At 37.4% G+C, this 24,451-nt stretch overlaps 1 protein-coding gene across 1 annotated transcript in view; it reads left to right on the top strand.

Moving 5' to 3' along the window:
- Window positions 1-648: 648 nt before the first annotated feature.
- Window positions 649-24,451, top strand: part of SNAPC1 (small nuclear RNA activating complex polypeptide 1) — a 36,768-nt gene continuing 12,965 nt past the window's right edge. The window contains exons 1-8 of the mRNA XM_069092031.1: window positions 649-904; window positions 5,714-5,873; window positions 6,036-6,176; window positions 8,893-8,997; window positions 10,381-10,539; window positions 12,731-12,799; window positions 16,799-16,861; window positions 19,174-19,315. Of these exons, the coding sequence (XP_068948132.1) occupies window positions 777-904; window positions 5,714-5,873; window positions 6,036-6,176; window positions 8,893-8,997; window positions 10,381-10,539; window positions 12,731-12,799; window positions 16,799-16,861; window positions 19,174-19,315 (967 nt within the window). The 5' untranslated portion in view covers window positions 649-776. The remainder of the gene's footprint in view (window positions 905-5,713; window positions 5,874-6,035; window positions 6,177-8,892; window positions 8,998-10,380; window positions 10,540-12,730; window positions 12,800-16,798; window positions 16,862-19,173; window positions 19,316-24,451) is intronic.

The following is a 24,451-nucleotide window of genomic DNA, read 5'->3' as shown; positions in this document are numbered from 1 at the left end:
GCCCTTTCTGTCATTATTGATATTATCATTGTTCCTTGCACTAATTACCTCAGTGTTATTGTGAGTTAAGTGCTTTGTAAACACTGTAGGGTGCTATTGGAAATATAAATTATTAAGAGTTAATGATAATTAATGTTTAGCATTTAATAGTGCTTTAAGGTTTTTGAAGTCTTTTACAAGACTTTTTTTCACTTTTACAAGTGCAATCTCATTTGATTCTTAGTGGTTAGGGAATTTTATGGTTTTCCATTATGATCTTAACATTTTAATTTAAAATTTAAAATGATCTTAACATTTTCAATTAAAAAACTTTTATTTTGCCTCCCTCCCACCTCCTGGGGGGGGAGGTGGTGAAAAAGACAGAAATAAAACAAAATCCTGTAACAAGTACGTGTAGTCAAGCAAAACAAATTCCCGCATTGAGCAGGTCCAAAGATGTCATGTCCCCTCATCTCCCCTTCCTTCCCGTCCCTCTCCCCGCTCCCCCCCCTTCCCCTTCCTCCTCCATGCTTAATGGGCCCTTTAAGAAAGTAAGGGTCACGAGGAGGGAAAAGGAAGCGGAAGCCCACACATGCGCTGTAACCTTAACCTCCACTAGGACTTCTTCCGGGTTGTAGGTGGGAGTACGCCGGGGCGATACGTACGACGTACGACGAGCGCGCTTGCGTCATGGCGTGTTCTAGAGCGACGTGCAGTGGCCGCATTTGCGTTTCCTTGGAGACTGCGACCCGTTAGCCTCAGGAGCGGGGCTGTATCGACCGAGAAGCGGCAGCCGCATGGGGACTCCTGGGGGCCTGCACTCGGACTTCGAGACGCTTCTCACTCGCTTCCAGGAGACGGACAGCGTCCGATTCGAGGATTTCACCGCAGTGTGGAGGGACGTGAAGTTTCACACCATCTTCTAGTGAGTGTTTCTCCTTCCGACTCCTGCCCCCGAGCCCAGCATTACGCGCCCTCCAGCCGTCCCCTTCATGGAAGCGCCCTCCTCTCCGGCTTTCCCCGCCCGATCCCCTGGCGTTTCCCCTCCCGTTCTCCCCCTTGCTGTCCCTCAGTTTCCCTCTTCATCGCTCATGTTCCCCCCACCCCCCCGCTGCTCCTTTTCCCTGCCCCCAGCTTCCCCCTCCCCCAACTTTCCTTTGTCCCTCCTTCCCCACTCCATTTCTACGCCTCTCGTCCCCCTACTCACATGCCCCGCCCCCACCCCGCATTCCCTCCTCCTCCTCCTCCTCCATTTCTACACATTCCAGGAGGCAGAGCTTGGAAGCAGACCTTGGAGGTCTTCCAGGGCAATTGGCGAGGCGAAGGGGCTTGCCCAAGATTGTACTGGGAGTTAATGTCAGAGATAGTATTTGAATTGTTTCTGGTAGATGGAAGAGTCAGAATTTGAGCTCAATTCTAAGGACTCCTAAAGCCCCCTTTCAATGCCAGAATTGGACTGAATAAAGGATCTTGCCTTGGGGGGTCCTGCTCCGGCTTGTGCTGCTACCCCACTTTGGCCATGCAAACCAAATGAAGTGGAACCCCCTCCCAGTACAAAAACAAGACCTCCTCTTTTCCCTCCTCCTTTTCAATTCTTCCTCCCTTCTCCTCACTCACTACCCTGCATCTTCTTTTCCTGAGAAACCCTAGAAGTAACCATCCTCTCGATGCTAGTTCTTGATTTCACCTGGGCACATCACACACTCCTTTCTTATTTACTTGCTTCCCTCCCCCCTTTTTATGTAGCCTCCCATTTTGTAGTTCCATTAAAAAACACTGATTCAACTGTAGTCAGGATGTTTCCAGGTTCAGTTCATAATCTTCAGGCCTGCCTTTCCACTTTTACCTCCACCAGACTTATGCCATCACCTCTATGTCTTTGTGTACATTTAGAAAGAAGGCTCTTACTAGTTTCTTTGCTGTCATGATATGCTGTTGTGGTCCTCGCCTGTTTCATTTCTATTTTCTGGGGTGTTTGAGAAGCATATAATCTCTTGAGGTATTTTTTTCCTTCTGAAAATATTTCAGATGCCTTTTTATTACTTAATGTGCATCTTCTTTCATTTGTGATTAAGCCCAGATTTGCAAAATAGGTCACCAATCACTGCTTTGATTGGTTGAAGATGGCCGTCTGTCAACAAAAGTTTAGTTAATGAAGGGTCCTTAATCTTTTGGTGTTATGGACTGTTTTGACAGTATAATGGAACCTACAGACACTTTTTTTTTTTTGCTTTTTGGAGGGCAATTGGGGTTAAGTAACTTGGCCAAGGTGACACTGATAGGTTTGTGTGTGTGTGTGTGTCTGTGTGTGTGTGTGTGTTAAGTGTCTGAGGCCGGAATTGAACTCAGGTCCTTCTGACTCCAGGGCCAGCACTCTACTCACTGCAACACCTAGCTGCTCCCAGATACTTTGTTTTTAAAGGCATAAAATATATAGGATTATATATATATAGGATATAGGGGAACAGTTCGTGACCAAACAAGGAATAGAGAAGATCACTGAAGATAAAATGCACTGAAGATAAAATTTTGATTACATAAAACTAAAGTTTTTGCACAGATAAAACCAGTGCAGTCAAAATTAGAATGAGAACTATTGCTCAATTGATAAAATGCTCAAATGATATGAAAAGGTAGTTTTCTAAGGAGGGACTCTAAGTTATAAATATCCACATGAAAAAATGTTTCAAGTTACTTACAGATGTAAATTAAAGCAAATCTGAGGTAGTACTTTATAATAGCAGTCAGATTAGCAACATTGACAAAAAAGGGAATGACATGTTGAAAGGACTGTGGGAAAAATAGCCACATTAATGCACTTTTGGTGGAGTTGGGATTTGGTCCAGCTATTCTGGAAAGCAATTCAGAACTATCCCTCAAAAGTTATTTAGCCAAATGCCTTGTGATCAGTGATATTACTACTAGCCTCATCACCCCAAAGAGTTAAAAAGAAAGAGGGAAAAGGACGCATCTGTTAAAAAAAAAATTATAGTAGCTCTTTTGTAGTAGCAAAGAATTGGAAACTAAAGGCAGGGGGTCTTCATCACTTGGGGAATAATATATGAATGTAATAGAATAATATTTTGCCATAAAAATGTTGAAGGGGACAGTTTCAGAGAAACTTTGGAAGACACATGAACTGATGCTCAGTAAAGTGAGAATAAGCAAAGTAATTTATACAGTAAAACTGTAAGAAATAGAACTTTGAAAGTTGTAAGAATTCTGATAAATTCAGTGACTGGCTTTGAGGATTGATGATGAAGAATGCTATCTAATTTGTGACAAATGTGAGGGAAGCAAGTTGTTTTGATAAGGTCACTGAGAATTGATTTTGCTTGCCTATGCATATTCGTTACAAAGGTTTTTCACCCTTAATGAATGGGAATGGGAGAGAATGAGAACAGATTTTTGTTAATTGAAGAAAGTTAAATAAAATATGTAATGTGAAATAAAGATGTAATTTTTTTCCCCATCCAAGTTAATGGAATCCCTGAAATCCTTACATGGACAAGTTTTAAAAACCTTGATTTAATGCCAAGTATGTGCCAGGCACAGAGGATACACAATCAAATTGAATGATGTCTGGCTTCAGGGAGTTTTCTTTCTTATCAGGATAAATGGCATGTATACTTTATAGATACATAAGGAATAAGATAAGGTAACTTTTTCGGGAAGACACTGGCAATTGGGGGTATCAGAAAAACCCTCATGTAGGAAGTAGCATTTCAGTTAAGCTTTGAGGAAAACAAAGGATTTTAGAAAGCAGAAGTGAGGGGACAGATTCCAGAGATATGGAGGTAGCAGATGGAATGTTTTATTTGAGGAGCAATAAAGTAATAATGTGAGCCTGAAATAAAGGGTCATTCTAGCAAAATGGAGAAATGGAAAAGGAGACATAAGAGGAAAAAGAAAAGTAGAGAAGAATGAAGGGGTCTGGTCGAGGCATTAATGAGAAGCAACAAAAGGGCAGTGGATTCATGATAAGTTCTTTCAGGGCAAGGACCATGTCTTATTTGGCTTTGTATCTCCTCTAATACTAACAACGGCACTTTTTATGTTTTTCTTTCCTTTAAGAAAGGACCAGGTTTTTTGCTTGACTATAAGCCCTTTGCCTAGACAACCTATAAAGTACATGTATCTGGCACTATAAATATCTGGTACGGAAAGATTGCCAAAAATTTGGACACAAAGGATAACAAACTGGATTGCTTTTGGAAAACAGAAAAAAGCCTTTAAGAATCCCAGGCTTCCCATGAAAACAGAGGCTCATCTTTTTAATGTTAACATCCTATTGGTATTTCTGTATGGTAGCAATACATGGAATTCAACAGTTTCTGGGAAATTAAAAGTAAATGCTAGAGTGCATTGGAGAGTGTGATGGGTGTGAGCAGGCTGCAATATATAACGAGTGAGAAACTTTGAAAAACAGGAGTAAAAAAATGTCATGTAGGAAGAGAAGAGGGGCTCTAGTGACATGGCAAGGGTGGAAGATGATGGGTTGAAAATAGAATTGGTACCTTTTCAGTGTCCTGAGAAATGAAGGAAATACTCCAGCATATTGGGTGGTGAACTTAAAGAAGAAAGTAAACTGGAGTCATATACAAAGAGTAGGCATGGATGGGCTTTGATCTGCATCGTGGGAGGGAGCTCAGTTGAGTGTCTAAAAAGTTTCATTCCATTAAATCTCAGCAATAAATATGAAGTAAAATTTGTCCTGTATTAGGATCTAATCCTTTTTTGTTTTTGGTGTATAAAGAAATTTGGGACACTAGCTCTAATTGGATTTTGTTTCTTGTGAATTATTAGACTTCTCTACAGTTTTTCATCCTAGATTGTAACTACTTTGTGGTCTTTGACCTGAAAGTTTTCTCCCCTGTCCCACCCCATTTTTACACACACATATATACATATACATATTTGAATATTTGACTTCAAAACTTTCAATTCCAGATTCATTCCCCTCCTTCCCCGTCACCCACCCCTACTGGGAAGATACGCAGTTCAGTATAGGTTGTACATGTGTGTCTAATGCAAAACAATAACATAGTAGATACATAGTAAAAGACTGACTACACTTCCCTCCCTCCCATCCCACCTCCCGCCCGTTCTCCTCTCCACTTTGATCCCATCTATTTTCAAAAGTGAGTGCTTCCAACTTCCCTCCCCCCCAGCCTACCCTCCCTTCTATCATCCCCCCTCTCATCCCCTTCCCCCCTATTCTCCTGGAGGGTGAGATACCCTTTTTAGTGTGTATTTCACTCCCTCCTCAAGCCAAATTCAATGGGAATGAGGTTGACTCATTCCCTTTTGCCTTCCTATTCTTCCCCTCCATTGTAACCATTTTCCCTTGCCTCTTCTGTATGAGATAGTTTACCCCAATCTGTCTCTCTCCCATCTCCTCTCATTATATTCCTCTCACCTCTTAATTTCACCTTTTAAGTATCATCCCTTCCTGTTAAATTGGTCCTGTGCCCTCTATCTATGTTTACCTGTAAACGTATATACACACATTCACATATGTATTCATACGCCCATAGAAAATACCACATTTCCCCTTAATGTCTTTAGTCTTTTACTAAGGACTTCATAATCCTTAGCTATGTTTTCTTAATGTTCTTTTGGTCTTTCATTTGTCCTTGTGTGAATCACTAGAAACCTATTCTTTTTCTTCCTCTATTATAAAAAGATAGCTCTCCAATTTTTTTCAGTTATAATATGCTTTCTTATTTTCTAGTGGCAGAACAAGACATATGGAAAAGAACAAGTTTACAAAGGAAGCTCTAGCTCTGGCTTGGAAGTATTTTTTACCTCCATACACCTTTCAGATTAGAGTTGGTGCTTTGTATCTTATGTATGGACTGTATAATACACAACTCTGTCAACCAAAGCAAAAGGTAATATTTTATAATGTTCTCATGGAGTAATCTGAAACAGATACAGTTCATAAAATATATTAAAGCAGAATGTTTTGGTTAGAAAAGCCAGTGTTTTAATTGTATGCATGTAATGTATATTGAAATATATATTTAGTAACATTTTTCTTTCCTTGCTTTTAGATTAGAGTATGCCTTAAGGATTGGGATGAAGTTATGAAATTCCATCAAGAGCTGACAAGTGCACAACATTATGATGCTTCTTATATTCTTAGGAAGCTGAGACTAGACAAAGCCTTCCATTTTACAGCAATGCCTAAACCTGTATGTTAACATAGTACAATCCAGTTTAAAAACATTTATTAACCCTTTGCTATGTCTTAACCAGGAAGTGTGATAAAAAAATTCAGATAAATACATAGTCCTTGTTCTTGTAGATCTTAAAATCTAGTAGAGAAGGGGAAGGGAGGAGAGAATAAGCATTTATATAGTGCCTACTATGTTCCAGACACTGTGCTAAGTACTTTGCAAATATCTCATTTTATGCTCACAACAACCCTACTGTTATTATTTCCATGGTAAAGTTGGGGAAACTGAGTCAGACAGGTTAGTGATTAGGTTACTCATCTAACAAGTGCCTAAAGCTGAATTTGAACTTGAGTCTTCCTTATTCCAGGTCCAGTGTTCCACACAATGTGCCACCTAGCCGCCTGGACTAGCAGGGGCTTAAGACCGAGATAGAGATAACTGTAGTACATAGTATTACATAAATGCATTAGAATTACCCACCATCACTTATAAAACATAGATTCTTTTTTGAAATCTTTAAGAGAGATGATTTTATTCCTTTTTTTCTCCTTTTAATTATTTTATTAGCTTGTCAGTCATCTTGAGGTTTCTTGCAGTTGTTCCTTTCTCATTTACCATTAAGAGCTACTGGAAAGAGTTCCTTTCTTCTGGAGATTCCTTTTCTATCTTTTTTTTTTTTACCTTAGAGTGTTTCTTCATTTTATCACGATTATTGTTTTTTGTTTTTGCTTTTCGGAGGGCAGTTGGGGTTAAGTGACTTGCCCAAGGTCACGCGGCTAGTTTTTGTGTCAAGTGTCTGAGGCCGGATTTGAACTCAGGTTCTCCTGACTCCAGGGCTGGTGCTCTACTCACTGCACCACCTAGCCACCCTATCATGATTATTGTTGTTTGTTCATTTGTTTAGTTTCTTCGCTATTTTTTGGTAGGGTCTTTCCTTGATGAGGGTTTCTTTCTCGCTTTTTGTTTTTCTTTTGCTTTAGTGAATATCTTGTTTTGAGTTTATTCAGCCATCTTACTGAACACAAAAATGTATTAGAGTTACAAAGCAAAGTGTTGTTTGAAGTCTCAGGTCTGAAGTGGAGATATCAGGGAAGGCTCCTTAGAGAATGTGGCATTTGAAAGATGAATCGGAGTACAATGGGTGAAAAGAGAGAGGAAGACTTTACAAGAACAGGAAATAGCCTGCACAAAGGCATAGAGGAATAAGAGACAGCGTTTGTTTAGGGAGCTAGAGTTGTCAAACTAGGTGAGAGTGTAGAGAGCTAAGAGAGGAGTAATAGAAAATAAAGCTAGAAAGGCAATAATGTTACTGGATTGTGAAGGGCTTTGAATGCCGGTTTCTACTAAGGAGGCAAGAAGGCACTAATGAAGTTTTCATGGCTTTTTCAAGAAGTGAAAAGTAATAGTGAAAAGGAGGAGATAGATGGAAAGGTAGTTAGATATGTTAGAATGGCCAAGGTAAGTTCACATGGCTAGTTTTTGTGTTAAGTGTCTGAGGCTGGAATTGAACTCAGGTCCTCCTGACTCCAGGGCCAGTGCTGTATTCACTGTGCCACCTAGCCACCCCCAAGGTAAGTTTTCTAAACTTGTAGCCGGTGGGAAGGAGGCAGTTTTGAAGGAATGATTGAAGATGCATTAGAGGAGTTGCTTGCTAACACAAGGTTTTAGAGTGGGTAGGAGGAAGTGCTGCCAGGGAAGGACATATAGAATGATGTAACTTAACTGAGGTGTAGGGATAACTCTTACATGACCTGAAGGAAGCTAGGAAGGTTTGAAGAATGAAGGAAGGGAACTGAGGAAGTTCACGTTGGGTAACTTTGGTTTTCTTAGTAACGTAGGACTAGTTTATCTTTTATAAGAGTAGTGGGGAAAGAACGAGTTTGGGACAGTTGCCATAGAGAATAACATAGGGAATTACTAGGAGTAGAGTAAAGGGATTGTTGAAGAGCATAAGTGTCCTTAATGTGAATGTTCCATGAAGTTTTGTTGTACGGATTAATAAGTTAATTTATTTTTTTCAAAATAAGAAAACATCTCTGTTATCTACTGAGTATCACTATATGCCTAGAATATTAAAAAAAAAAAATAAAGTATTGTTACCAATATCATTGGATAACCTTGAAAATATGACTTGAAAAACTTTCTGATTAAAACATAATTTTGTTTTTAAAAAATGAAGATACGCATATATTTGTAGTGTGTTTTTAGGGACTGCATGTGAAAACAGATATACCATATACCATATAAATCCTGATGATGCATGTGTTTTTCCCTGAATCTTTGAGCATAGTTGTGTAGTAGAAATCATAGAATAAGTTGTTAAGAATGACATAAAATTAAGGTCTTTTTAAGGCAATATTAATTGAGCAGAATAGCAAAATATGACTATTCGAAAGTGATTACACTATATAATCATTTTGTTTTACTTCAAAAGATCAAAGTAATTATATTTTGATAGTATATTGGGTTTCTAGTAAGGCTTTAATGAAGCATTTTTAGTATTTCTAAATTTGACAATATTCTGTGTTGCTAAAAGGTATCTTATGGCATAAAGTGAAGCCTGAAAGACTTAGGATTTATTGAATAATAAATCTGCCTTATATAGGACTATTTTAAGTTTATTTTTATTTTCCAGTATAGTATTTTTATTGCTGTCTTTATATCAGTATTGTAAATATGCACCTGTTTTTCTAAACAGCCAACTGCATTAAATTATTACCATTTTATGTAGCTTTCATACAGAATGAAGAAAAATCTTCCCCGAACTGAAGTTACAGAGGAATTTAAGGAACCAAATGACCGGGTAATGAAGCTTATTACTGCTGACACACTAGAGGTAATTTTATTTTTATTCTCTGAATGATTATCAGAGAATTTTACTAGGTGTTGGGGATACAGCGAGAGAGTCTGAAAGTGGAGGCAGCGAACGAGAAGAAGGTTGACTCTTCCTCTATGCTTATTGTATTAGGGTCCATGAAAGATGGAGCCAGTTCATACTAGAGAGGTTGGCTAAGGATCACAGACATACAGACACCTGCACACACATATTTTATATTTATATACCTATAAATACATATACATACATAAATACATGGGCGTGCACGCGTGCGCGCACACACACACACACACATTTGTGAAAACCAGAAGTTGGAAAGTGAAGATTGTTAATAATAGAGTAGGAGTCAAGATATGATGTATAGAGGCCTAGGTCTATGACGAATTGGAATCTCTGTGTCTTAATTCCATGCCTTTTGTGTCTAATCTTAATTCCATTTCTAATTCTAATGTTGACCAAGAATATGGGAAGAAATAGGAGTAAAATATTATCTCAGTAGCTGGCAAATCTGTGCCATAGGAAGTGGGAGTTTTCTACTCAATGTGAAATGTTGATGGAGGGCCCAGTTCTCTAGGATTTTTTTGATGACTTAGCATGGTATCCTTCTAGGGGTTTATGAATCAGTCTCTGACTTGTTACTTAAAATATGTGGATCTGGGGATGGATTAGTGGCATATGGAGGTAGCAGAGTTCTGGTCAAGTATATGGAACAGTAAACATCTGATGAATGACACCTGTGAAGTAAAGTCATTCCACAATGCTGGGGGATGAAGCACTTCCAAAAGATAACCATCAGTGGAGCACTTGCCCTCATGCTTAAACATTTCCCACTCTGGACCCCTTTTTGAGTTTAACCAATGCTGCAGTGAAGTTGGATACATTATGGGTTTGATTTTGAATTAATTTTTGGTCATTGCAGTCAGAAACCTTTTATTGTTGCCAAATTTTTTAAGACCCCACAGTTTAAGAAGCACTGCTCTAAGGGGTGGCTAGGTGGCGCAGTCAGTAAGAGCGCCGGCCCCGGAGTCGGGAGACCCGGGAATTGGTCCTTTCCCACCATTGTTATAGTATGTTTCCCTTTCCTGAGCAATCTTGTAAAACAAGATTGTGTACCTGCATCATGACTTTATGTGATATGTACTTGGTTTGGTCTAGCTTTTCTTTCTGATTTCATCTTTTTTTGTTTTTTGCAGCTTTATCATTCTCAAAACCCCATGTTTACATTTTGTTTTTTTCTATCCTGGTGTATCCAGAGTCCCTGATGTTTCCAGAGAGATTTAAGAGATAGAGTTTTACTGCTTGAATTTTTTGTATTTTGTAGAAAATAGAAATATCACTCCCATATTCTAAAAAATATATTGGCATTTATTTTTTTGTTTCCAGGAAATTATGAATATCCATGATCATTACCAGGAAATGAAGCAAATAATTTCAGCTGACAAATCCCAACCTGACAAAGCCCTCAGCTTGATAAAAGATGAATTTTTAGTTAGCATTAAGAACCTGGTTTTAGAACATAAACAATGGCATGAAGACAAAAAGGTATGTGGTTGCCACTTTAATAGCTCAACTAAAAGTATGAAGGAAGGTAGTAACCAAAATGAGTCTTAATTTTTCATAAATATTGGTTACCAATAACTATAATATTATATCTACTTATTACTGTGTCTGAATATGTAGTACTCATTCATAGCTTCTGCAATATGAACTTAGCAACATTTTTGTTGATGTTCACTAAATAAAAGTTTTTGAAGCTGTTTTTAAATTCACCTTAGTTATTAGCACAACTTCACATATTAACTCAGATTCCCTTTCCTTAACTCCTTCTCCCTTCCAAGCAGGTACTAAGGCTTATTGATTCTTCCTTTGTAACATCTCTGCAATATTCTCCTCTGAAACCCTACTTTCTCTCCTATACCACTCTTGTTGCAGACTACTATAATGTCCTCCTAATTAGTCTCCATGCATTTAGACTCTTTGTTCTTCATTCCATCCTCACCTAGTGCTGAAATAATAATACTCTTAGGTCATGAGGTCCTGCCCACCCCACAATAGACACACATTCCTAAACCGTTAGTGGTTACCCATTTTCTTTAGGATAAGAGAAAAATTCCTCAACCTGGCCCCATATCTACCCTTCCAGCCCAGTTCTGTAATCCACTAGTCCTCTTAATGTACCCCTCAAAAATTGCATTATTTATTGATATATGAACTTGACACTCTCATCTCTTGCCCCTATATGTTCTTACTGCCCTGTGTGCTTAGAATATACGCTATCATATCTACCTCAGGAAGTGCTTTTCTTAAAAACATATTTCAGATTTAACTTTCTCTGTTTCCATGAAGTCTTCCCTGAATTCTTCCTCCCACCTTCCATTTATTATCTTTTTCTTAGTTTTTGTCTTTGTGTCTCCAACACTTAGCAAAATGCATTGCATACAGTAGGTGCTTAATGAATGTTTTGAATTGAAACTCATAATAATAAATTATATTTTCTAGGAGCAAATTACTTACAAGGCTTTACACTAGAAGTTGCATTCATTGGCATTATGCCATTCCTAAATTTCTAGAAATTGTATTTTTGAGATTCTTAGTCTACATTTCCTACTTGCTGTTCAGCTTAATTCAAGAAGTACTGAAGCTGAAACATTGAATTATTGAAGCATCTACATCCAATATCAACTACACATTCATCACATTTTGATAGGTACCTTTAAGTGCTGTCTCTTGTCTGGTAATGCTTGTTTTGAAAAGTTGAATTTTCAAAAAAATCAAAAGTAGAGCTTAACTTTATATGCAGTAACCAAATATTAAGTATTTGATATTTGTGTTGAAAACTAAATGGCTTTTCTATGTTTAGGTGGTCTTCCATTTTCACTTAGTCCGGTTCTCCTTTCTAACCTTGATGGAGAACATCAGGCTTTGGGATTAAGTCATAGAGACTTCCTGCTGGCTGACTTCCTCTTGTTTTATCTGAAATACTGGCATATTTTTAATGTGTTATCTTTCTAAGACAAATTAATTTTGGGGTTCAGGGTATAGATTGGTGGCTAATTAGAGATGGCGAACAAGGCTAATGGTAGAAAGGAGGGTGCCACTCAGGATCATAGGATTTAGAGCTAGAGAGACCATCTAACCCCAAATCCATATTTTATAGATGAGAGAATAGACCCAGAAGAAGACTTGCCCAGGGTCACGTAGGCCAGGAGCATCAGTCAGATTGTAGCTCAGGAGCTTACCCCAGAGCAGTGTTCTTTTCACTGTTCATTGCTGGCTGAAGCAGTTTGTAGTAGTCACACTTTCAAATGTTTTGTTTTTAATACAGTTCTGCTAAATCAGATTAGATGATCAATCAGACATATAGTTAATATTCATCCATATACAAACAAGATATTTTTGCTAAAAGTTATGAAAAATGAACAGATGTTCTGGCACTTGAGGAAACCAGAAGAAAAAAGGGTATTATACTCTTAATTTATTTTATAGGATTAGTTACTAGAAAGTTCTAGTTTCTTTCAAATAATACTTCATGTTTCTGTAAGTTAGAAATCACTCTGTGATAGCTGAGTGAAGCTTAACTGTGAACTAATTTCAGATTGTGGAGATTTGTAAAAGAATGTGATAACTTAAAAAAAAATTTTATCATTATAAATGGTTGTGTCTTATTCTAAAGTTAATTTGTCTTTGTTCTGAATTACTTTGAATTATGAAATGTTATTCTTTGTTTTCACAGAAGCTGTTTGTGAAAGTTAAGAATGAAGATGACCAAAGAGAAAAGGAAGGAAGTTCACAAGAATTGGAAGTAAGGAAAATATGCTTTAAAATTTTTTATTGTGGAGCAAATAGATTAACTTTGAAGTCATTGTAGTATGATATGTTAAAGGAAGTGACCTTTAGTCAGTGTTGGAATAATTACATTAGAAATCCTAATTCAGGATTCCTAACTGTTTTGTGATGAGGTGTCTGGTTTCTTTGCTCTTTTCCTGATGCCTTGTAATTTAATATAGGGAATGGGAATACTAACAGTTCATTGGAATGGGGAAGGGAGAGGAATGATAGGGCAGTACCTATGTATACCCCTTTTACTCCTCTTCCCACAGCTTTTTTTCTTAAATCTGGGACATGGGAAGCATTCAAATCATGAGACTTGGTATTGGAGTCAACAGTTGCCAACTCAGAACATTTATTAAACATTTTTTTATGTACCATGCTGTAGTAGCAAGCACCCCAGCATTCCCAGGGTGGCTGCCAACACAGGTTCTTAGATCTGCTTTTCTAAAGGAAAGCAACTCAAAATGGGTTAACAATCTTGCTTTTATCAATCAAACATATCATTTACCTAGTTCAGGGGGAAAAGGTCAGCACCCTGAACTTCAGAGTGTACAGACAGAAACATTTCAAGCAGACAGGCCTCCAACTGTCCAACCATTACATCCACACCAAATCACAGGTACCAGAGAGGGAAGCATCAACATCTGGGTTTTCAAAGCCAGGGGGCTCTCAATGGCTGCCCAGAGTTTCATCTGATCAAATCACACAACACTTCTCAAAGTAAGCCCCAAAACAAAGTCTCACAACAGGGTTTATATAGCCTTCTCCTGGCTCAGAGAATGTAACAACCCTCTTGACCCCACTGCCCAATCACAAAGTATCTCCTGAAAAACAAGCCTCCTACCACAAGCTCCAGGTGCACTTAAGCCAAGGGGCAGGGAAGATCTTAAAAATTTACATTCCCATTACACACGCTCAGGATACTAAGGTACAAAAGCAGATCCTATCCTCAAGGAGTTCATAGTATTAACTCTGTTCATATAAGATAAGGTAGATAGGTAATAAGGGAGGGGAAAGTACTGAAATTTGGGACAGACCTGTAGAAAATAGGATTTTAACTGAGTCTTAAAGGAATCCACGGAAACTAAGAAATAGAGGTGAGGTGAGATGGCATTCTAGGAATATGGGACAGCCAGTGCAAAGGCACAGAGGGGAAATTGGAGTGTCATGCTTGAGAAGCTTCAAAGAAACTAGTGTAGCTTGGTCATACAGAGCAGAATAAATTCTGAGGAGATTAGAAAAGTAGGGTGGAGTCAGGTTATGAAGACTTTTAAGTGCCAGGGACTTTAATAGGAAGTTATTGGAGTTTGAATAGGAGGGTGATGTGGTCACACCTATACTTTAGAAAAATCACCTTGGAAAACGAAGTAGAAGATAGAGTGGAGAGGGGTGAAAATGAAGGCGGGGAGACCATGGGTACTTAGGGTCTACACTAGGATCGTGGTTGTGTTAGTATTGTAGAGGAGACACAGTCAAGAAATACTGAGATAGAAAAGCTAGAAATGACAGAATTTGCTATGGAGGGTGGGCAAGAGAAGGAGTGCGGGGATGATACCAAGATGGTGAGCCTGGAGGATTGGGAGGATAGTGATGTCTTGATTATTACTGTAGGGAAGATGGGAACACAAGAGAGTTTGTGGGAAGAAATAATGATTTCAGTTTTGGACAAGTTGAGTTTGAGATGCCTATGAGACAGCAGTTTTGATATGTTCATGAGGCAAGTTGGTGATCCAGAACTGTAATGTGGGCTAGAAAGAGATTTGGGAATCATGTGCATTGTGATAATAATTGAAGTCTTGGGAGCTGATAATGTTACTAAGATAGTATAGAGGGAGAAGAGAAGAGGGCCAAAGATAAACCCTTGGGAAACACCCAGCATTACTGAGCATGAAATGAATGAAGCAAAGGAGACTGAGAAGTCAGACAAGGAGAGAGCAGTGTTGTGAAAGAGGAGATTATGCAGAAAGATAAAGTATTGAATGATGCAGAGATGTTGAGAGGAATGAGGATTGAGAAAAGGTCATTAGATTTTGACAAAAATATCATTAATGACTTTGGATAGGTGAGGTCAGAAACCAGACGGTAGAGGGTTTAGAAGAAAGTGAGGAGAAAGTAAGTGGAGGCACCAAGTGTAGACAGCTTTTTTAAGGATGATAACCTTTAACCTTTAGAGGGGCAGGAAAGTTAACAGGAAAATAGCTAATTGGGAATGCTTGGATCAAGGAGTTTTTAAGGATGGGGGAGACATAGTCATGTTTGTAGGCAATAGGAAAGGAACCAATGGGTAGGGAGAGATTGAAAAATAATAGTGAGAGTGGGAATGACGGTGGGGACAATCTGCTTGACTTTATGAGAGGTGATGGGATTAAGGGCGCAATGTAAAGGGCTGGCCTTGGTAAAGAGAAAGGCCATTTTTTCAGATGTGAAGGAGGATATAGTAGAGGAAGATGTCTGAATGATGTGAGATGTGGAAGAATGGAGAAGGGGGGAGCTCGTGGTTTATGACTTCAGTTTTTTTGATCAAAGTATGAGGCAAGGGCCTCAGCTGAGGGGAAGATCATACCAAGAGAAGTTTAAAGAAGATAAGAGAAAGTTTGAAACCACTGATTTGGAGAGTGTGATGGTGAATTGATTAGGAAGAAAGATTGCCTTGCTACAGTGAGGGCCCATTTGAGATCAGATAACATAAATTTGTTGTGGATCCACGAGGCAGGGTTTCCTGATTTCCTTTTAATCCATTCACCAGCACATGAATAGGAGCTAAGGAGGCAAGTGGTAGAAGTAATCCATGTTTAGGATTACTCAAGGCTCAGTCAATGATAGGGTAAAGGATCCAAGAGTAGATTTTATAGAGTAGAATTGAGATACCAAAGGGTAAAGGCAGGGAAGAGAAGAGAGTACAGTCAGAGCAGGGGCAATAAGCTAGCAAAAACCTGACAATTAGAGAGAATGTAGGTCATGAAGGGGAGAGCAGGTCATGGGAAATGAGCTGGTTGGGAACCTAGGAAGTTTAGGTGTTTGAGAGAATATCACTCTGTGTGGTGACGTCCCTTAGCATTAGGATAGGAGTGGGAGAGGACAGGAAGATTGTAAACCAGGTACTGACCTTACTGAGGAAAGAAAGGGAATGTTCTGCAGGTCTGTAGAAAACAGCCACCAGAATTTTGGTTGGGTTGTAGATACGAATTAATGAACCTTAAAGCAGTAGAGGTTACTGAGTAATGATAGAGGGAGAGCTTGCACATAGCAGATTCTCACACAGCAACCAGGACTGGAAAAGATGTTGAGGGAAAGCTATATCATCAGGAAGGAGCCCAGTCTCAGTGAATTAAGTCAAATGAACAAGTATTTATTAAGTATTCACAGGCACTGTGCTAAGCTTTGGAAATACAGATACAAGCAGAAGGAAAGATAGGAGTTTATGTTCTAAGACAACACAAAGGCTAAATATGGATCAGGGAGCACATAGGAGTCCTGGTATGGAGAAGTGACATGAAGGCCTCTTTCCAGGCAAGATAAAGTGAAGACTCACCTATCAAAACCCATCCTACCTAAGGACAGAAGTACAAGGTTCTAGTGAAACATGGATAAGGTTGATGGATGGAGTGTATCCTGCTGTCTTGCTTGGAAATGCTGGTGAACTTCGATGAGAGAGGGTAGTTTCACTGTTTGTGGTAGTGAAAAAGGCAGTGGTATGAGTCATTCATATATGCTCACTATGTCAGTATAATCTATAAGTGTTTTTATGTTTTTAAGGTAACTTTTAAAGTAGAAGTCACTTGTGAAGAATGATAGTAATTTGTACAAATTAAGGATATTGGTCTTAAAGTCTTGGTGGAATTTAATAACTTCATTAATTGATCTTGCCTAAATGCCATTTAGGCACGTTGCATATAATAATAATTTCTTCTGGTGGTGTTACTGTTTATTTTTAATTTCTGTCCTAATTCTTGTTTTTGTTTGTTTACAGGGTTCTGAAAGAGCGGGAGCATTAGCCAAAATAAAATCCAAGGCCTATTCAATTGTCACTCAGGTAAATTAGTTTTTTTACAAGGTAGCAAACATTTTAAAGGATATTTTGGTCATCTTTTTGTTTTTTATTAAGGGATTTTAAATATTTTAGCTACAAATTTAAGTACTATTAGTCTTTTTTGATTTGATTTCATAAAGGGTACATTGCTAAACTTTTAAGTCATTTTATTTATTTAATAATATTTGAAATCAAGGGGTTTTTATTCTAATTTCAGGAACTGTATTCAATAAATTGGTATATTCATATGGTGAGAAATTTATGTGTGTAGACCATGTAGTTATATGATTTTTTACATTCAACTTAAAATAATTACTAGTTGATCTAAGTTTGATAGACCTCTATGGTAGTCAGTTATATAGTACTAGTGACAGGCAGGTGGTTAGGCTCCCTAGTAGTCTGCTTTTTTTACAGGCTCTTTAGCTAAATATTTTTCCTCTGGTTGGTCCACAGGCTGGGTGTTGGTTTTCTGGCTAGTAGATCATTTAAAATCCTATAAATGCATAATTATAAACTATCTTAGAATCCTCTCTGGGTCATATGCAGTTCTTTCAAGTATCACAGAAATAAATTTTCTTTGATAAAGATTTTTCAGCTTCACCTGGTGTTCTAATTCTTTGATCATATTAATGCTTTTAACATTAACATTGCCTGGCCCAGTTTTGAGAGTCTCATGGAATCCCTTGTAATGGAGTTTGAACTTTAGAGCTTAAAAAGAGACCTATTTATTACTAATCAGTTATTTTTCATTTTCATAAAGCTGTGTCCAAAATCTCACCAATGTTATAATTTTCATAATCGTAGGATGATAGATTTAGACCTAGACTGGACTTTGGAATCTTCTGGAGTAACTATTTCACTTTAGAGATGATGAAATTGAGACCCAGAGATATTAAGGAACTTGCCTGAGAAAGCAGACCTGGAATATGATTACAGGTCCTCTGATCTCACAGTTAGTAGACTACTTCTCTACCTGTCTCCTAAGCACAAAAACTGGTTAATTTTTTTAATGTTTCATTTAGTATTTTATTTTTCCCCAGTTACATGTAACAACAATTTTTAACATTTGTTTTTAAAACTTTGAGTTCCAGATTCTCTTCCTTCCTCCTTCTCCACACCCTCACTGAAAAGGCAAGCAATTCAGTATAGGTTATACATGTGTAGACGTGTAAAACATATCCATAATAGTTGTGTTTTGAAAGAAAACAGACAAAAAAACCCTCAAGAAAAATAAAGAAAAAAACAGGATGCTTCAATCTGTATTTGTACACCATCAATAAAACTGGTTAATTTTTAAAAAATTTTATTAACCAGAACTACACAGGAAATATGATCTCTTTTGTCATGTTCATTCATTACATTGAGATAAAGTGCCTTGGGATCATCAAAGAATGATTAAATTTTGTTTGGATATAATTTTAGTATAGTATGTTTTATTGCATGCTAATTTTTTTTTAATCATTTGTAATCCATTAGAAGATTAGCTCAGTATTAATGTGCTAGAGGGGAAACAAGTGGAGTTGGGGAAGAACTAGGTTCAGATTCCCATACTCCTTGTATGACTTGAGGCAAGTGAATTCTCCTCCGTGGTTCTGTTTCCTCATACACATGTTGGGTTGGCGTTGGGCTAGATGATCTTCAAAGTCTAACTCTACACCTATGACTTTACATTAACTGCCATGTTTTCTTAATGGCAACACCTTATTTTCTAATGAGGCCAGATAGAGTTTATTAAATATTTCTGCTGCCAGTTAGGCATTAATTGTGGGTGTGAGAAACTAAAAGAACTAGTCATCATTAGGAAACTGAGGTTACACTTATTATGTGTTCTGTTGGTTTTACATTTATGATATTATTGATGTCTGTCTGTCATGCCACATGGTTTAGTGCAAGCTTATAGTGCTTTAGGAATTCCGAGAAAGGAAAGATTTCTGGGGGTTAGAGTAATCAGGGAAAGTTTTGTGGAGGAGTTGGGTAGGATTTGGTTTGGCGGAGGGGGAAGATATTCTAAATGACAGTAATAGCTTGAGTAAAAGGCATAAAGGCTGGAATGAGTATAGCCTTTGTGTGTGAGAGCAGGAAATTAGTCTGACTAGAATAGAGGGTATGAGTGGATTGTGTTGGGTAAAAAAAGCATGGGTAATGTTATATTGTGGTATGTGATAGATGTGTATTTTTCTTATAAAATTTTTCTGATAGAACATCTTTGTGCTTTGAACTTATTTTTTTACTTGATCTTCCTATTGAATATGTTTCTGTTCTGTAGACCTGTTAAAATCAGGATTCCTTATAACTTAGTAACTTTAATTCTCCAGGCATCCAAGTCAAGAAGACATCGTCAAGTTAAACTTGAACCACTCGAGTCAGAATTTGTTAAAAAGCTAGTCCACACACCTTCTAACAAAAGAAATAAAGGAAAACCGGAATCAGAAGAGGAAACATCATCTCAAATTAAAGGTAACTTAATAAGGTCTTTATAGAAGTAAGAGACAGTGATATATATCTTTGGTGTAGACCAGATTCTCCTTCAGTTTATTTAGGAAACTTGTAAGCCTTAACATCAGGAGATTCCTTTTTAGAGTAATGGAATTTTAGAATTGAATAACATCTTGATGGCGACCTAGTCTATCTGGCAGACACAGAAACAAGACCAAGCAAGTTCTACAATAGTTTTGCCTGACAGAGCTGGGACAGCAGAGTCAGTAGTTTTAGCCTTTGTGTCCCCTTGGCTGCTACCAGCCAGTACTCACTGTGTGAGCTAGAACTCTCCGTACCTGCTTTTCTATTCATCATGATGCTTTTACTGCTTTGGGTGCTTGGCTCCTGAAGAAGGATTGTTTTAAACAAGCAAACTCTGAAGGAGCAGGCCCTGAAAATCAAGTCAAAATATTAAAATCATACGTCCAAACTACATGCTTTGGGTTTCATTTGTTTTTGTATGAGTGATAAGCATATACACAAGTATAATAATCATTACTGTTATATAAATAAAAACATATAAATACAGTGTTCTTCTATACACAAGTATAATAATCATTACTGTCATATATATAAAAACATAAATACAGTGTTCTTCTGGGACCTATTTGGGTGTGTTTGTGTTTACATTAAATGACTTTAGATGACTATGCTTTTTGAGTTTGTGTCTGCTTTTTTTTCAGATTTTTTTGTCTTTTCCCAGTCACTTCTTACTTTATTATTATAATATTAGTATTTCTACATTATTATAATATTAGTGTTTCTGCCTGTAGTGCCACTCGGATGGCAAGAGAGCTTGAAATCACGACTCCAGAATCAGGTACAGAAGAGAAGACTTAGGGCATAACATAATAGCATCTTCTAATATTTGAAGGATGTTTGAAGGACTGTCCAGTAGAAGAGGTATGAGTAAGCTTGTTTTGCCTTAGAAATTAGAGCTAGTAGCTAGAAAATTGCAGAGAGGCACATTGATAGCTCAACAAAAAAGAAAGTCTTCCCTTAAAAATAGATAGCAATCTCTAAAAGTGGACTTGTCTGACTATTGAGGTAGTGAGTTTTACTTCTTCAGGTGGAGGCTAAATGGAAATTTATTTATTTATTTTTTAAATAGAGGAGTGATATAGATGATTCTTCCTTAGGTTTAGAGGAACTCTGAGGTGGTCCCTTCCAGTTCTCAAATTCTGTGATTTCCCTTATTGCCAAGTGCTTTTAATTATATGATAACTCTGAAAACCTGATAACCAAGCCCATGAGAATTATGTGTAAGATATTCCCAGGATGAGCCTGAGTGGCTTTCCTGTCAGTAGAGAAAATTAGCTGTAGCACCTGGATTTTGTGACCTCTATTCTGGCTCCTCAGAGGACTTTCTGTTTATGTTCTAACACGTGGTTGTGTTTGGTTTAGTTAAAGTGTTAGTGTATTTTAGAGCTTCTTAAAATTTGTTCCTCTTCTTTTTTTTGAAATAATTGCATTTGATGTTAACAATTTTATTAATCTAAATATAATTAAATAAAACTTTGTCTCTTAAATAGTTTTTTTTTTTATTAAAGCAATTGGGGTTAAGTAACTTGCTCAAGGTTACACGGCCAGTTATTTCTGGGTGTGGTACTGAGTGTCTGAGCTCAGGATTCGATCTCCAGGTTGTCCTGACACTGGAGCTGGTGCTCTTACTCGTTGTGCTACCTGGCCGCCTCTTAAGTACTTTTTAAATGCTTATTTCATAGTTGTAAAAAATTTAGTATTCTGAAATGTCCATTTGCTAGCCAATGTAATTTAACCTAAATTTGTTAGAAATTGGTAGTAGTCATGTTACTTAAGACATAATATCAATTTTTTTTCCTTCCTTCATTTCCTTTTTTTTTCTGTTAACATTTTTCTTTCAGATGTATTACATTATGACAAGTTAGTTCAAAATCTTGAGTAATTATTGATTAGAACCATGCCTGCATTATTTGGTAATAAAATTTTTAGTAATAAAATTTTGGTAATAAAATTAAATAAAATAGATTTATGCTATATTACTTTGACAGTGATGATTAAGAAGGTTTTATGTGTTAACATGTAAGAATATGAGGTCATCATGGTTTAAATATCTTTATATAATAACATCTTTCATAGAATTTGAGAAACGTTAAATGATGGTTTCTTGATGGTTGCCAAGTTTTTTTTTATTTTACTTTTTTTCTATTTCATTAGTAGTGTCTTCAGTCCAATTATCTTTATCAAAACAGTTTTTTCCCTTGATGTGAGAATTAAAGAAAATAGGTCGAATTGGGCCTAGAAGACTCCTAAGACATTGTGCAAAGTGCATACATACCTTATATTACATGTATCCTTGAAAATATATGTATTTGGTTCAGAGAAGTTATTGTTACTATAATTGTATTTTTATTCTAAATATTTCGCTTTTCATAGAGCTAAAGCTGTCAGGGCTTTTAGAGATCATTGAGCACAACTCCTTCATTTTATAGTTAAGCAAACTGAGACCTAGAGATGTGGATTGACTTTCTCAGTGCCACAGACAGTAAGTATAAGAGGTAGGAAGTGAGTTCAGGTTCTCAGATCTTGTATTCCACTATACACATTCTTTTTGGAAAGATTTTTTCTCTCCAGCTAAAATATTCTTTCTCTAACATATATACTTGAGATTTGGTAGCACAGAATTTGTGATTGAACTATGACTCTGGAAAGGTACCTTATTTAAAAGGAAAAGGATAGTTGAATGGGAACTGGGGAAGGCGGGATGGGAATAGTGTAACACTGTATATTAAAGATGTGTGGAGGAAATCTAGGAATCAGCGGGGAGTTGTGAAGAACATTTGGGTCAGGATGATTGGAGACGGAAAAAAGTATGAGAGTATGCTACAAACTATCTCCCTAGCTCACTTCAAGGACATAGATTAGAACCTGCCATAGAGGTATGATACAGTGTTGATGGAAAACTTCATTCATTTGAACTGAATTCAACTGAGTTCAGCTCAGAAACAGAAGTTAATATTTTCTTGAAAAGGACCAGTGATGGGGAACCATCTTACGTGATTCTATGAATGAGCATTCCATCTTAGCGTTTTTGACAGTGAAGGAAAAGAAAGAGATAGGTATAGTGTTAAATTTGGGTAAAGTATATTTTAGAAGGTTCAGGGAAAACATAAATCGGATCCCATGGCCTAAGATTCTGTAGGGAAAGTTAGCCCCAGAGGGAAAGGCCACTCTTTTTTTTTTTTAAATTAAATTTTATGTTTATTTTTAGTTTACATCATTCATTTCTATAAGATTTTGAGTTACAAATTTTATCCCCATCTTTTCCCTACCCACCACCCCTAAACAGCGATCCCACTGTATACCCCCTCCCACAATCCGCTCTCTCCTATATTCTCCTCTATTCCCAACTCTGACTTAACAGTAGGGCAAGATGGATCTCTATACCCCAGTGCCTGTATATCTTACTTCCCAGTTGCATGTAAAAAAAATTACATATATATACATATATATAATATATACACATAATATATTATATATATATACACATACGTGTTTTTTAAACATTTGATTTTAAAATTTTGGGTTCCATATTCTTTCCCTTCCTCCCTCATCACCCACCCTTACTGGGAAGATAAACAATTCAGTATGGGTTGTATATGTGTAGCTACATAAAACATTTCCATAGTGGATATATTGGAAAATATTGGCTATATTACCCTCCATCCTGTCCTGCCCCCAACTTGTTCTATTCTCTGCTTTGACCTTGTCCCTTTTCAAAAGTGTGTGCTTCCAATTTCCCTTTCCCCCCCAACCTATCCTCTCCTCTATCATCCCCCATCTCATTTCTTTCCTCTCTACTCTCCTGTAGGGGAAGATATCCTGTTTAGTGTATATGTCATTCCCTCCCTAAGCCAAATTCAATCAGAGTAAGGTTGACCCATTCCCTTTTGCCTTCCTATTCTTCCCCTCCATTGTAAGAGTTTCCCCTTGCCTCTTCTATGTCGGATAATTTACCTCATTCTGTCTCTCCCCATCTCCTCTCATCATATTCCTCTCTCACCTCTCAATTTCACCTTTTAAGTATCATCCTGGGAAGGGCCACTCTTAATGAAATTCTGAAGACACAAAGACATAATTACATTGAAAAGTCAAAGGGGGAATTGTCTAAAAAGATTGTTTGAATTCATTGGGAATGAATAGACCAACAAAAAGAGGTAGGAACATTTCTCAGGGAGATTGAATTTCTTTCCTAAACACTTTCCAGTGTTTCTCTATTGCCTCTAGGTTATAAACTCTGGTATTGCCATTCACCAGTATTTTACATTACTTTTCTTCACCCATCACAGTTAAACTGGCATATGTGTTGCTGTCTACACTTTGCCTTCCATTTTCCATCTTGGTATGTTAGCATAAGCTATCCTCATACTGAGTATGGGTTTCTTTCTAGTGACTGCTTTTTACAGAAAATGAATCCTTAGTTTTCTTCAGGACTTGATTCAAATTCCACTTGCTTGATTTTCCTAGTAGTTAGAATTCTCTCCTGCCTCAGAGTATCTTGTAATTGCCTATCCGTTTAGACATTTTATTTTGCGTTGCCTTCCTTGAGGACAGAGACTTTTCTATATTTTTCTTTGTGTCCTTAGCACCTAGCATAGTACCTAATACAGAGTATAGATGCTTTATAAATGTTGATTTGAATGTGTAAATGTAGAAAAAATTTTGCTTCTAATTTTCTACAAAGAATGACCTTTGTACTGGGAATTACAGAAAAGCCCAGTTAACCAACATGTAGTACCTCCTTCATTCTAGGCACTGAGTCACTGATAAAATTTGATGAAACAACTCTGTTCTAAGCACTGTAAATTGGGAGGGAGGAAACGAACATTTCGGAAGAACAAGTAAGATTTCATATAGAAGGTGGTGCTTGAATTGTGTCTTGAAGTAAAAGAGGGATTGGATTCTGTGAAGGACAGGTTAGAAGGGAGTACGTTGCAGGCATGGGGTAGACCAATGCAAAGGCATGGAGATGGGAGATGGAATGTTACATAAAGGACAGTTTATGCTGGATTACAGAGAGAAAGAATAAGTGTGTGTGTGTGTGTGTGTGTGTGTGTGTGTGTGTGTGTGTGTGTG

This window comes from Petaurus breviceps, unplaced genomic scaffold, assembly GCF_028583685.1.
Source record: "Petaurus breviceps papuanus isolate PSGF00001 unplaced genomic scaffold, PetGlider_PUasm1.0 189, whole genome shotgun sequence".
Taxonomy (NCBI): domain Eukaryota; kingdom Metazoa; phylum Chordata; class Mammalia; order Diprotodontia; family Petauridae; genus Petaurus; species Petaurus breviceps.
The sequence above is the reverse complement of the archived record's forward strand: the minus strand, read 5'-3'. Positions and strand labels throughout refer to the sequence as shown.